This window comes from Cervus elaphus, chromosome 8 (assembly GCF_910594005.1).
Source record: "Cervus elaphus chromosome 8, mCerEla1.1, whole genome shotgun sequence".
In the NCBI taxonomy this organism is placed as follows: domain Eukaryota; kingdom Metazoa; phylum Chordata; class Mammalia; order Artiodactyla; family Cervidae; genus Cervus; species Cervus elaphus.
Window position 1 is genome coordinate 2932855 of NC_057822.1, and position 13937 is coordinate 2946791.

A 13937-nucleotide genomic window follows, 5' to 3' on the forward strand; every position below is an offset into this window, starting at 1 on the left:
CGGGTTCGATCCCGTCAGGGAACTAGATTCCATATGCCACAGCTACAGATCGTGCATCCACTGCTAAGGCCTGGCCTGGCCAAATCAATCAGGACAGGTGAGGGAGGCAGGAACATGGGGAACCTGGGGTCACCCCAGGAAGGGCGGCCCAGGCCGGTGTGGCTGTGGTGTGGATGCGCTGGGAGCCCTCGGACCGGAGCCATCCCTCTGCACGCCCAGGTCAGCAACTGTGGCCTCACGGAGGCACTCATGCCAGGGAAGAGCCCTCTGAACCCAGGGCGCACACCTTGGGGGTCACCCAAGATTCTCTAACCCGTCCCTCCTCTCCTCTTCCTGCCTCTGCCCTTCCTCGTATCTCCTGCCGTGAGGCCCCTTCATTGACCCACTGGCCACAGGCCAGACGCTGTGGCCCCTGGGGCTGCCCCGCTGGGCCCTGGCCACCCCTCTCCTGCGCGGGTCTAACAGCCTCCACTCCACCTGCAGGGCCACCTTTTGGAGACACACATCTGATCGGTTGACTACTTAAAAATCTTAAAGCCCTCCTCACTGCTTCCAGAGGTGCAGGCGTCTCATGAGGTCAACCTGGTTCCTACAAGAGACACCCAAAGGGCAGCACGGCTGAGCACAGCCCAGGGAGGCCTGGCCCCTCCACCGGCCTCCGCAGGTGTGGCCCACTCGCCCACGGCTGCTGCCCACGGGAGAGTCCTGGGCACCCACAGGCAGCGTCCTGTCTACACTGAGCCGACAGCGCGACAGACGCCTGTGCAAATGCTTATTGAGCATCTCCTGAATGCCAGGCACAGGGGACGGACTAGACCAAAAAATGCAGTGTGGCAGAACGCAGCCTTTTTTTATTTCCTAGGAGACAAATCCGGGTTCATGTCCCAGCTCTGCCTGCTGCTTCAGTAAGTCACCACGGGGCAAACTACTGAAGAGCCAGAACCCCGGTTTCCTCACCTGCTAAGTGATGCCATGCTGTTCACAACCCGCCCCGTGGAGACAGCCCACGCCACCACGCGGGCCCACCCTATCGCGGATCCGCTTGGCTTTCCTGGAACCCCCGGTTCGGAGGCTTTTTCCCAAGGCTCACCTGGGACAAACAGCTAAACCCACAACTCTCATTTCCCCCTGTTTGCGCAGAAGCTACGCATCATTAACTGAGATTTGTCACCCTCACGGCTTCCCGGGCCCGCCTCCTGCAGTTACTTACATTGGAAACCAGCCCCAGCTTTAATGTGCCTCGGATGAGTTATGTGACCGGCCGCGAGGATGATGACAGAAGCCCGAGTTTCCCCATTAGGGCCGAGAGCACAAGGCAACCCACACAGGCCGCGGCCCGGCCCGGCGCGCTGAGGACAGCCTCTCATCGGGCCGGCGTTTGGCTTGGCAGCAGGCGCCGTGCATGGCAAGCCGGAACCAGGCCCTGGCCGTGGGCTGACAGCTCTGATTTAAACTATTAGGAAGGCTGGGGATTAAATATTTGTCCAGGTCACTGTAAACTGGGTGGAATTATAAACAGTTCAGAGCGGTAAGTGATGCAGGAAGCCGCCTCCGGATACGGATTTAGGATTTTCCACCACTCCTCGGGTGGTGGGAGCCAGCTGCCTGGGGGTTCCTCTGCCCCGCCTCATCAGTGCTGCTGCAAGACAAGGGCCTGTTTCCTTGCGGAAGGATGGGCTCTGCCCAGCATGCACTTGCCTTGGTTCTGGGAGGGTTTGGGGACAGCCCTGCCCCGAGGCCAGAGAAGGTGGCCCCCGAGACCCCCTGTGGCTCCAGGCAGGTTCTACGTGGAGAGTCTGAGGCTCCGACCCTCAGAGCAGGCAGCTGCCTTGCAGTACTTCCGTTCAAGAGCATGGAGATGCTCCTGTGACCGCAACACAAACGCAGTTAAGAGTTACCATGGTGAAGAGCTGACTCATGGGGAAAGACCCTGACGCTGGGAAAGACTGAAGGCAGAAGAAGGGGACGACAGAGGACGAGATGGTCGGATGGCATCACCCACTCGACAGACACGAGTTTGAGCAAGCTCTGGGAGTTGGTGATGGACAGGGAGGCCTGGCATGCTGCAGTCCATGGGGTCGCAGGGGGTCGGACATGACTGAGCAACTGAACTGGAGGTCAAGAGTGAGGGGACATGTGCACACCCATGGCTGACTCATGCTGATGTATGGAAGAAACCTGGAGAAGGAAACGGCAACCCTCTCCAGTGTTCTTGCCTGGAGAGTCCCATGGACAGAGGAGCCTGGTGGGCTACAGTTCAAGGGGTTGCAAAGAGTTGGACACAACTAAGCAACTAACACACAAACACACGGAAGAAACCACAGCAATGTTGTGAGGTAATTATCCTCTAATTTAAAATATACTTAACTAAAAAAACACAAGAGTCACTAAGGACTTTCCTCGTGGTATAGCACGTAAAAATCTACTTGCCAGCGTAGGGAGCACAGGCTCAATCCCGCGTCCGGGAAGATTCCACGTGCCTCTGAGCAACTAAGCCTGTGGGCCACAACTACCGAAGCCCGCCTAGAATGCGTGCTCCACGAGAGGGGCCACCGCAATGGGACGCCCGTCCGAGCTCACTGCAGCTAGCAAACGCCCGTGCACAGCAAGGAAGACCCAGGGCAACCAAAAATAACAATAAAGTTACTAAGTTAAAATTTCTGCCACGTTAAAAAAAAAATCAATGGCTATTAAAAGTATAATTATGTTACTAAAAAAAAAAAAAAATCTTGACATTAAAAGGGATCCTCAGGGAGCTCCGGGCTGAAGATGGGGACGGCCGTGCTCAGGGCTGTTGCAGGGCTGCCAGTCCGGCTTCCCCGAGGCCCGCGCGTCCTCTGCCCTCACACAGAGGCACCGCCGGCCCTCACCGGCCGGGGCGGATGCCTCCCCGAGGGATGGCCTGTTACGAGTTCTAAAGGTGGACGCTTAAGCAAGGGTCTTGCTTAGAAGCTTAAAGCAGCACGTGAAGTAGGAAGTGAAGGCTGCTCTAGGGGAGGCGGCACGTCCCGGTCCAAGCTCCCAGTTCAGCTGAGGCACGCTTGGAAGGGACATCTTGGAGACGAGCTGCTCATGAGAACTGAGCCAAAGACGGGCAAGAGAAAGGCACACGTCCTTGGTCATTCGGATGACCCAACTCCATTTCTCGTGTACCTCTGGTCTTCACCCATGGTTCCTGGCTCACAGATCCCAAGACCCTTACAGTCTCCTAAGTGAGAGCAGCATCTTTTTAATGGTATTTGGTCTCGTCTGCAGTCCCTGAAATCAATCGCTTCAGGGCCATAAAGGGGAAACAAGCACCCTGTCACTCATAACAAGCTCCTTCCACCATGACTGGGTTGATGCGAACGAGGTGACTTTTGGAAACCACCTCAGGATGGGGCCTGGCTGCCAGGGGCACCGATCACAGATGGAGGGGTGGCACTTTGAGTCCCACTCTGGGGGGAGAAGGGCTGGAGGTCGACTCGATCGCCCGTGACTTAATGAATCATGCCCGTCGGGCAGTCTCCGAGTCTGTTGGTCGCTCAGTCCTGTCTGACTCTTTGTGACCCCGTGGACTGTAGTCCTCAGGCTCCTCTGTCCATGGAAGTTTCCTGGCAAGAATACTGGAGTGGATCGTCACTCCCTTCTCTAGAATCTTCCCAACCCGGGGATCGAACCCTGGTCTCCTGCACTGCGGGCAGATTCTTACCGTCTGAGCCCATGGAAGTCTCTGTGAAACCCCACAAAAGGTGGGAATCAGAGAGCTTCCAGGTTGAGAAACCAACTGGCTTCCAGGCGCCACCTGCAGGGCCCCAAAACTCCACCAGGACAGCAGGCCTTGATTGAGACCTCACCCTCCGGATATCTCCATCTGGCTGTTAGTCCGTAATGTTTAAATGTCCGCTGCAAAGAGCTGCAGGCTAATGAGTAAACAGGTTTCTCTGGGTTCGGTGAGCAGCTCTAGTAAATTAATGGACCCCAAGGACAGGGTCGTGGGAACCTCTGATGTGCAGCCAGTAGGTCAGAAGCCCAGGTGACAACCTGAACTCTAGAGTCTGAAGGTGTCTGAAGGGGAGGCGGGCAGGCAGCCGTTTGGGACTGAGCCCTGAACACGCAGTCTGACACTGTCTCCAGGTAGAGTGACGCGCAGGACACCCTGCTGGGGTCTGCAGAACTGTCAGTGGTGGCACTGGGCCTCACCCCCACCCCCGCCAAGATGGCCCTGGGTGTGGAACCCAGAGAGCAGCGTCTGTCAAATGTTAATGGGCACGTAAATTACTTGAGACTTCTTTGAAACTGAGGTCTGGATCTGGTAGGTCAGGGTGGGGCCTGCGCTCTCTGGGTCTGTGACCAGCTCTGCGGTCCGCAGCGCTGATGCAGGGCCTTCCTGCACCAGGCTGTGGGCAGAAAGGTGCCCCCGAGCTGCAGAGGACGAGGCTCTCAGCGAGCCCACCTGCCCCGCCAGGCGCGCCAGACCACAGCGACAGGAAGCCGAGCAAAGGCTTCTCGCCACATCAAAGGAGCCCGAGGATGAGGGGGCCGAGCCTGCAGTCCCCTGGTCCCAGCACGGCAGGGAGCTGGCTGGGAAATGGCAGGTGGCATTCAGCCACAGGCAGCTTAAACAGCATCTATTTGGAAATGTGAAGTCTGCTTAGATGGTGACTGAGAGCCTAACCAGCTCACCCTAAAGACCGGCACCCTGCAACTTCCTCCACGGAAGTCTCTGACAGCCATGCCGGAGAGCTCTGAACTTGCCGTGAACAACTTCGAAGACAGACTCGTTCATCTGAGTTAACGTGCAGGAACAAAGCCGGAAGGAACAACGAACCCAGGGATGATGGAAACCGAGACCCCATGCATCCCTCATGGGCAGAAGGGACAGAACCCAAAATGTGGGTCCACAGGTAAAACCTCAACCACACAGAAACAGAATGAGAAATCCCTGGACCGTCGATAGTTCACGGGGAGAGACGGGGCAGGGGGTGGCGGCCCAGTCAGCTGCACACCTGTGAGGTGCCCTCGCCCCTGCCAGGCGGCAGGGGGCCCACCCTGGAGGGCAGGTTCCCTCCTGGTGCCACCTCCCACGGAGGCTGATGTGAAGGAAGTGGGCGACCCCAGGGCCGCGCACCCCGGGGTGCCACCAAGGAGGGCGGCACGGGGCGTCCCGTCGGGCTGGGAGACGACCTCTGACCTCTTCCAACGTGCAGACCCTGTGGCTCAGGCAGGCTGTGGACTGCTTTAGCCAGACACGCTGGTTTTTTTCTGTATGAAATGGACGGATGCTCTGGGCTTGCAGAGTGCCCTGCCTGGGTGCAGAGTGGAGGATGCTGGTGACTGCTATTCCCTTGCGACCCGTGTCCCTGGGGCACTGCTGGGGGTGGGGGGGCCAGAGCAGAGCAGAGAGCAGACGTGAGCACCCGGCAGCTGCCCAGGGAGGCTGGTTAGCCGCTCGGAGACTGAAGCAGGCTGTCCCTCTTCTGAAGCCCTTCAGCTTCCAGCTCAGCCGCTTCTCTCCTTCTGGGGACCCTGATGGCCACCCCTCAGCGGCCTGCTGCTCAGACCCCCTGGCCGCCATCACTGCTCACGCTGCCCACACCGACCCCCCCAAACTATGAAAAGCTGCCCGATTTCACTTCAGGAAACTGACACCCCCCGTTGGTCTAACTCTACCCACAGGCAGTCACGTGACCCCAGAAGTGATTCTGCTCCGAACAAGCAGCCCGAGCCGGCAGGGAGACACTCTCCCCAGGATGGCCAGTGGTCGCCAGGTGCCCCCACGCAGACAGAGGGGGTCCCACCCACACTGGGCGTCTTAGACCCCGCTGGGCCGGACGACGACGGGACTTCACAAGTACGTGAGCTGTCTTGTTTCCGCTTTTGCTTAAGCCGGTTAGACTTCTACTTCTGCCACCTGCAAGCAGGAGTCACAGCTAAGAAATGAACCCACTCTAAAGTGTAGCCAGCAGCGTGTCCCAAACATCACAGGAGCGTCTTAGCGTAAATACCTTGACCCAAAGGAGAACATCTCCCGTGACTGAGTCTCAGCAATCACCCACAGGCCTGCGGGGGGGCCCCATTAGTCACAGAGGCCGCACCCAGGCCCTGTGGGGGGCGGCTGCCCACACATCTCCACACACGGCCAGCTCTGGGGCTGGCGTGGGCGCTGCCCGCACGCTCACCTGTCTGGTGAGGCTGCCCCCGAGGTTCATGGTGCCAGAGCCGGATTTGTTGGTTTGCAGCCACAGCATCACCGTGGAGGTCAGCTTGTAATGGGCGGTGCGACCACTGGACTTCTCCTGCAGGACAAGACGGAGATCGGAACCTCGCGTGTGACCCTGAGCTGAGCCCCAGCGGGTCCCTGAGTTCAGGTCATTCGAGCATTCCCTTCCTAAGACCTCACCATGACGTGACCTTGTAAAAATCCCACACGGTTTTTAAACTTAGGGCTGAATCCCTCCGGGGATCTTTCCTATCAGTGACGACTGCACTCCCGACTATCTGTCCACGTGGCTGTGGGCACTCGCAGGAAGAGCAGGGTTTTATACATCACAACATCTCCTTATCAAGCAGCCCCAGGGCCAGCGACCAGGGGGGCCTTACCTGCACTTCCACCACGTGGATGGAGTCCCAACAGCCTTTGATCTTCTTTGATCCATCTCCAGCCTTCTTTATGAGGATCACTCCAGCAAAACCATGATCCAGATCCCAGAGGTAGACAGATGAGACACCACCTTCAAAATACCTGCAGGAAACAGGCCCACATCCTGTTAGATGTCAAGCCTGTCAAACTGCAAATTGCCGACCCAGGTCCCAGGGGTGGGTGTGTGGCCCAGAGTCATCTGGATGTTCGTCTGGGTTTACAGGCCCTCCCTATGGGGACGCCACGGGTGGTTTACGCCTGTGTCCTGAGCATCCGCTGGGCAGGGGAGAGGATGGGGCACTCTCTGGGGCCAGGGGGCCAGGAACACAGAACGAGGAGTCCTGAGATGAATCTGCCTCTGAGCTGCCCGACTCTAGCTCTGCGGCCCACGCCAGCAGCGGACTCAACTTCTCCAGGCTTCACGCTACTTTCAAAGGAAGGATCCGGTAACGTGTGTGACGTGTAACAGACACTCAATGGGGCTCCTCACTACTGAGTCATCATTATCGCCTGATATTCCTATCTTTTGAGATGGCTATTTCACAGTCGGAAAGAGAAGAAAAAGAGCAGAGTGACGCCGGTCCAGACCCTCCCACCGAGCGCAGACAGGGCTCCCCCTGCCTCCGGAAGCTGTAGGGCCTGCACTCCCCGGGGCGCCTACGGGTGTTTCAGAGCAGCCGGCGGCGACACTGAGGCTGGAACCTGGCCTCCTCTGCAGGTCTGCGGCGATACTGAAGAGCTCCCGACGCAGCTCAAATGCAAGAGGCCAAGGAAAGGCCACGGAAGCAGGGAGAATCAGGAGAGGATCCCAAGTCCGAGGGCAGAAGGCAGCGGCTGTGTGTGCAGGCCTGAGGGATTCAGGAGGCAAAGGCGTGCAGCACCTCCCGACGAAGACCCTGGGAGGAGCTCACCTCTGGCGGCTCACACATCCTTTACCAGGAAGTCTGTGGCCTCTGACCCCAATTAACCCCGTGTGGAAGGTGCAGCAGGCACACTCCGGGTCCCTCCGGCAGGGCCTGGCCCGTGCACGGCCTTAGACGTGAGCAGCGGGCAGGCACGGAAACGCGCAGGCGGGGTGTCAGGCGGACGCGGGTCCCCGTCCCCGCTCGCCAGTCACCAGCTGCGCCCGCGCCCGCCCGCCCGACGGCGGCTCATCCAGAACCAACGGCTGTGCGAACACGCCTTGGTCTCCTTGTGACACAGGGACACCAGCTACTCCAGGACTGTTCAGTGACAAAAACAACACGAGAGGGCCTCCCCGGTGGTCCCGTGGGTGAGAATCCCTCCGCCAACACAGGGGACACAGGTTCGATCACGGGTCCAGGAAGATTCCACGAGCCGCAGGGGAACTAAGCCTGAGCACCCCGACTACCGAGCCCCTGAGCCCTGGAGCCCGTGGGCCGGAGAAGCCACTGTGGTGAGAAGCATACCTCGATGATGCTATTACATAACAAAAAATATAAATGGTAAATGGTACTCTTTAGAGAATGCATGTGATGGGTGTGCAATAATTCTACGTATTCTTGTTTGGATAGTTTTGCTATAAACCCAAAACTCTTTCAGACTAAAAGTTTTTGTGCCAAGGCCCCAGTGTGTGATCCACGCCAGGGTAAGACCAGGGACAAGCAGATGCAGGAGGCAGGCGCTCCTGTGCTGTTGAGCTGCAGGCACGGGGCGGCCCCCTGGGCTGGGTGCCCGAGGCTCCACACCCCAGAGCCCGCTCTGCCAGGACCCCTCAGGCAGGCTGCCCCCACCACTCACCACCACTCCACCCACGCACGTGAACTGTCAGGTCAGACTCATGGCTTCGTGTCCCCGGGCAAGCCGGCCGCGAGGAGTGGGCTGACGGCAGGAGGTGCCGGCCCCCAGGCCGAATGTTGGTCAGAAGACTGAGGCCAGGGAGGACTCCGGTTCCAGGCGAGGGCGGCAGTGCAGGGAAAGCGTGGGAGAAGAAAGAGACCCGCCTGTGGGGGCCCAGTGACCTCCAGGAAACCGGCCAGCGCTGGGCACTCAGGGACCGCGCTCGGGAAGGCTCTCCCCCTTGTTCCAGATCTCTCTCCAAACACCCAGCAGGTAAGGCTTCTGGCCTAGAGCCCGAGACACGCCCCCTGTCCACGGGGCCACCTGGATCTGGCCCGGCCCGCAGGGGGCTGGATGCACGCAGGGCCCCCCGGATCGCCCCGGGCCCTCATGCAGGTGAGCGGAAGGCATGTCTTTAGGGGCCCCCGCCCGCTCTCCTGGGTTTTGGCGCCCCCACCACCCCCCATCCACCAGGAAGCAGAGCAGCACCCCTGGGCAGGAGCGGGCAGCCCACAGCAGACCTGCCGATGCCCGTCCTGGCAGTGACAGGGGGCTGGCTCCCAACGCATGGTTTTCCCTGCTCGTCTGCGTGTCGGGAGAGCAGCCCCACGTCAAAAGGGAAAACACACCACCTTCTAAAACGCGGCTTTTCTCGCGCAGACAGAAAGGGTGGGCCGCCAACTCCCTCCCTCCACTGGCCACCCTGGGGCGGAGGCACGGAGCCCGGCAGGCGTGTGCGTCCTTCCGCCCCCCGCGGGCACAGCCTCACCTGCCCTCCAGACCAGACGTTTTTTCTGGTCTCTGTGCTGGGGCTCGGGGCAGGGCAGGCCGAGGGCCTGGCGGATTGACAGCCCTCGCCCCTTCACCCAGCACCAGGCGGTCTGTGGTTGAGCCCTCCAGGCCCCTCCCTTGATTCCTGTTTTCCTCCGGAGGAACCACACAGCGGCGTTTGGTACGGAAGGCGGAACCGGCCCACTCCCGCTCCCGGCTCCCACTGAGGCAGCGTCTCCCTGGCGTGTCCACTTCCCCGTGGGCCACCCTGGCCAGGGCCCTTGAGGTTCAAAACGCGGGGCACACAGGAGGTCAAGTGCAAGCCTGAGTCTGGTCTCATGGGGGTTACTAGTCTTTTCCTCCAAATTAAAAGAAGGAAAAAAAACATCGTTGCAACCTTGTTGTACGAAAAAGAAATTTAACATTTCGCCCCCAACACCATAAATTAACATTCCCCATAAACCTCATTTTTCCAAACTCCCTCCGGTCTGTGTCCAGACGCTTGCTTTTTGTGTAACTGGAAGCACAGCAAGGGGACTGGGCTGGGCTTGGCTCCTCCCCACTTGGCGGGAATCACGGCACCTTCGTGGGGCCACGTGACGCCCAGAACTGGTTTTAACAGCGGGGACGGTATTCCGGTGGGTGGTGTCCGAATGTACGGTCCAGCTGACTTCTAAAAAAGCGATGACGCCAGCTGCACCCCAGGGGCCGCGGTGCCTGGTGCGGCTCGAGCGCAGACTCGCATTCCGCTCCTCCTAAGGGACCTCCGGGGACTTGCGTGGCTGCCAGTCTCGACCTGACGCTCCAAGACAAAAGGAGCAGGAATGAGTGAGCAGGCAGGGCTGGCTCAGCACCGCCCAGAACGCTGGCCGCTGGGGCAAGGCGCCCACGGGGCACAGACAGCCCGCGTCCCCCCGTTTACGGCCCGGCTCTGTGCGCGAAGCATTAATTAAAGAAGGGACCTCAACAGGTTTTTGGAAACTTATTCCTACCTACCTTACTTTGATCATAATGACATGAAACAGGGGGAAAAAAAATAATTTCTATGTGGTTCACATTTATGAGTTTCTACATAAAGGCTTTTGTGGGTATTTTAAGAATGTGCTAAAATGTTGTCTGAAACCACATAAAGCCATCTGAGGAGCCTCCCGCCAGAACTAACAGGGCACACATGGAAGCACTTTAACTGCCTTTGTATGTTTAATGAGTCAAATAGTATTAATATTGTTTAAATGCTAACATGCCATTTCAATAAGGTGGCTCAGCCATCGCCCGGGGCGTGAATGGGGTTCGCCCGGCGGCCTGTGCTCTGACCCGGCTCCATCAGGGACCCTGTCGCCTGGGAGGGCAGACAGGCCCAGGATCACGGCCACAGCCCGGCTGAGCTGGGCTCAGTGGGAATGGTCCGGAGGTCTCCGGTCAAGCGGGCCACCTGGGGAGCATCGTTAAAACACAGACGCCCCAAAATGAACCCCCCCTGGGCTTCTCTCAGGCCTTCAGGGAATGAGGGCTGAAACCCACACACGTGGTATAAGGCTCAGTCGATGGGTGGGGACACAGTGAAGAAGCCGCCATGGAAAGATGAGCCAGGAAACCACGAGCCCTTCAGATCCTAGGATCATCAGGAGCAGGCGGATGGGAGAGTAGCCCAGACCGGCCCAGGATCGAGAGGAAAACATGGCTTTGCAGTCCACTCGAGAGGGGGCTCCATCCACCATGGGCTCCTGGTCTCGGTGACTTTCAAGACCACCCCGGCAGAGAGGAACGTTTCTTAAAGCAAACGGCGCCAAGTGGCGCTCAGACAGCAGGGACTACAGTCAGGGGGCACCTGGACTGACTCTGTAAGTCCCACCGTCTGAAAAACATCGTGCTGACTACAACCAGGTTTCATAAACTTCCAAAAGGCCGAGTCCCCAGGGGCCAGCTGGAGGAACCAGGAGTTGCAGGCAAGCCCTCGGGCGGCGGGCCGCTGACCTGCATAGCCAACCTTGGTGGAGCGCCTGGGTGGGTGGCCTTTTCACAGTGAGACCCTCCCCCTGGGTCAGTGAAGCGCCCGGGGTGTCCGTGATTCTGTTCTCCCCAGAGAGCCTTTCCTCTGTCCTGAAATGCCCTCCTCCACTGGGCCAGAGTCAGGGTCACACGTACAGATTCTATGATCCTAAGTCTCCAACCTCAGGACTTCTGGGGCAGAGAAGAGAAAAAGGGAAAAATGTAATGCGATGCTTCACTCTCAAAATGATCTACTTCACGAAAGAAAGGAATAAGAAACAACCGCCTATTCCGGCTCCCATAGCTTTACGGGGTGTTTGAGGCTGAGGTGTGCGTGGAAACGGGGATGGAAACTCGGCTCAGGAGTCTGGGCTGTGACCGGCCTTGGCCAACACGGGGCCGCGCGTCTAACAGGAAAGGCGGGACTGGACGGGCTTTGAGTCTGGCCTCCCTCCTGCCCGTCAGATCGCCTCCTGGGAGCCGGGCTGGACTCAGCTCTAACGCAGAGGCCCCAGCAGGTGACGATCACACGCCACAACCCCCACGCAAGAGCCACGGCCGGCACAGCTCTGCAGGCACAGGCCTTGCGCAGCTTCCCTCTGACCTGCGGTCCTTCAGCCAGGAGCGGGCAAGCCGCCTCCCAGGGCTGGGCGGGAGGTGGGCGTGGCCGTGGGTCTCTGGCAGGGCAATGACCCCCCAGAGGTGGAGGACGGCCGGTCACCCCCAGACCCAGACCAGTCAGGGGAGGGGGCGGGGCCTTGTGCCTAGGTGCTAGGCTGTGCGCTTCTGCAGCAGGCGTCCTTGAATAAAGCCAGGAGGAAGGCGAGGGGGTGTGTGCGGCCCGTCCGGCGCTCTCATTCATAAGATGGAAACGCTGACCCTGACGACGCTCCAGGATCTGGAGGCTGCGGGAAGGCTGGTGTGAGGGCGGCTCCAAGAGCAGAGGTGCAGCCTCCTAACCCCTTCGTCACGCGCACCTCCGGGGACGCCGGTTCCGCCATGGAAGCGTGTCCAGAGCCTGCCCGCAGCCTGGGGACAGGTATGCTGCAGAAACGCCCGCAGCACACACAGGTACAGCCGCTGCCAGGGCAGACGGGCTGACGGGCTCAGGCATGTGCTGCTCTACCGCCGGTGCACTCAGCGGGGCACATCTGGATGGCGGCTGAGGCGCTTTACAGCCGCTTTACAAGGCTTTTGTGTTTGTCCTTGAAGAGGAACAGCGGCCCTGGGATCCGACCGCGCCCTCGCGAGCACCCGCGAGCGTCTCTGAGCTGTCCGTGAAGGTGCCACCCTCCCCAGGGCGACGTGGACAGTCAAGGTCTTCTGGAGCTTCGGAGCCACTGCCCGAAGGCTGCCAGCTGTCACGGGGTTTCCGTTATGTTACCTTAGAGTTAAGATCACGGACGCCCTGGGAGAGAAAGGAACGCGCCCGAGTCACGCGGTGGAGGAGGGGGAGCTGGCGGCCCCAAAGATGCGCCCTGTTCCGCTGGCCCCGGTTCAGCCTGCAAGGCTGGACTTAGGTAAGCTCACCCCCCCATGCAGCTGGCGCAAGGTGGAGGAGCAAAGTCAGGGCAGGGAGGAAGGGGTCTCCAAGAGTCAGGTGGCCCTGAGCGCCCCACACAGGGAGCTCTGGAAAGGGGGGCCCTCCACTTGCAGGGGCGGCAGGGTCTGCTGGCTGAGCCTCTGTGAGACCACCGCCCTGGACACCTGCACGGAACTGCTTCCCAGGGGGCCCGGGAGGACCGGGGAGGCCCACCGCCAGGGGGAGCGGATCCTTGCTTCACCCCAACACGTGCAGCCACAGAGTCCGACGCGTGACCCGGCGCCACGTGGGGACGGAGGCCCGGGAGCCCCGGAGGAGCCAGTCCCTGACGCTGACCGAGGATCTGTCCGTAAATGGAGTTGTTCTCCGCATGCTCCTGTTTTCCATTTAACTTTCTTCCAGCAGATGACAATCAGTGAGTGCCAAGGCACGCAGGCCCTGGGCACGGCCTCGGGACCCGGCGGAGGGGACCGGGTGGCTGGGCCGTCACTGGGCTCCGGGCTGGGAGCAGTGGGCGGCCGTCTGGACCCTGCCTGCAGGGGCTCCGGGTACCGCCGCTGACGCCCCCACCTCAGAAATTTAACCCACGAAAGCGGGAAGCAACTCAACTCCCCCCGGGGCGGACTGGCTTCTCCCTGCTTGCCTCTCAGGCGATCAGATCAGGGCAGCTGAGGCGACCCTGGCCTTCTCCCTTAGCCCAAGTCCGCAGGCAGGGCGGGTTCTCAGAGGCCCTCCGATGGACACGTGGTTGAAGATACGAAGAACGTACATGGAAACTCAAACACTAATTATGCTGCTGACGAGCTCAGAGCAGGCGCGACGTCCCCCCCTCTAGCCCTGTGTCCCCAGAGCACAGGATTCGCAGCAAGGGGAGCCGTGGCAGGGCCTCTGGGCAGGGCCCCCACGCACAGAGAGGCCCTCCACCTCTGGGCAAGGACCCCCTGGACAAATCCAAAGGGGCAGACAGCGAGGGGGAGGGCCAAAGCAGGCGGTCCAGGCCTCACCTGCCCCAGAACTGTCCTCAACAGTTCCGTCACCTCAGCTTATGCCGCTCACTGCTCCCACCTGTCTCCCATCTGGGTTGCGATTCTGGAGACCCGGGGAGCTTGGACTGGCTGTCTCTGGGGTGGGACACACAGGGTAACCTCAGGCCACAGGCGCCGCTCAGTCGGACTAGGAGACTGGGCAGGACCAGGAAGCAGGCCAGGAGGA

At 60.0% G+C, this 13937-nt stretch overlaps 1 protein-coding gene across 4 annotated transcripts in view; it reads right to left on the bottom strand.

Annotated features, from left to right (window-relative positions):
- Nucleotides 1-13937, bottom strand: part of CAPZB (capping actin protein of muscle Z-line subunit beta) — a 138261-nt gene that overhangs the window by 10476 nt on the left and 113848 nt on the right. For all 4 annotated transcript variants that reach the window (XM_043909009.1, XM_043909008.1, XM_043909007.1 and 1 more), the window contains exons 5-6: nt 6583-6724; nt 6162-6278 (exon numbers count right to left, since the gene is read on the bottom strand). In XM_043909009.1, coding sequence (XP_043764944.1) covers nt 6162-6278; nt 6583-6724 — 259 coding nt within the window. The remainder of the gene's footprint in view (nt 1-6161; nt 6279-6582; nt 6725-13937) is intronic.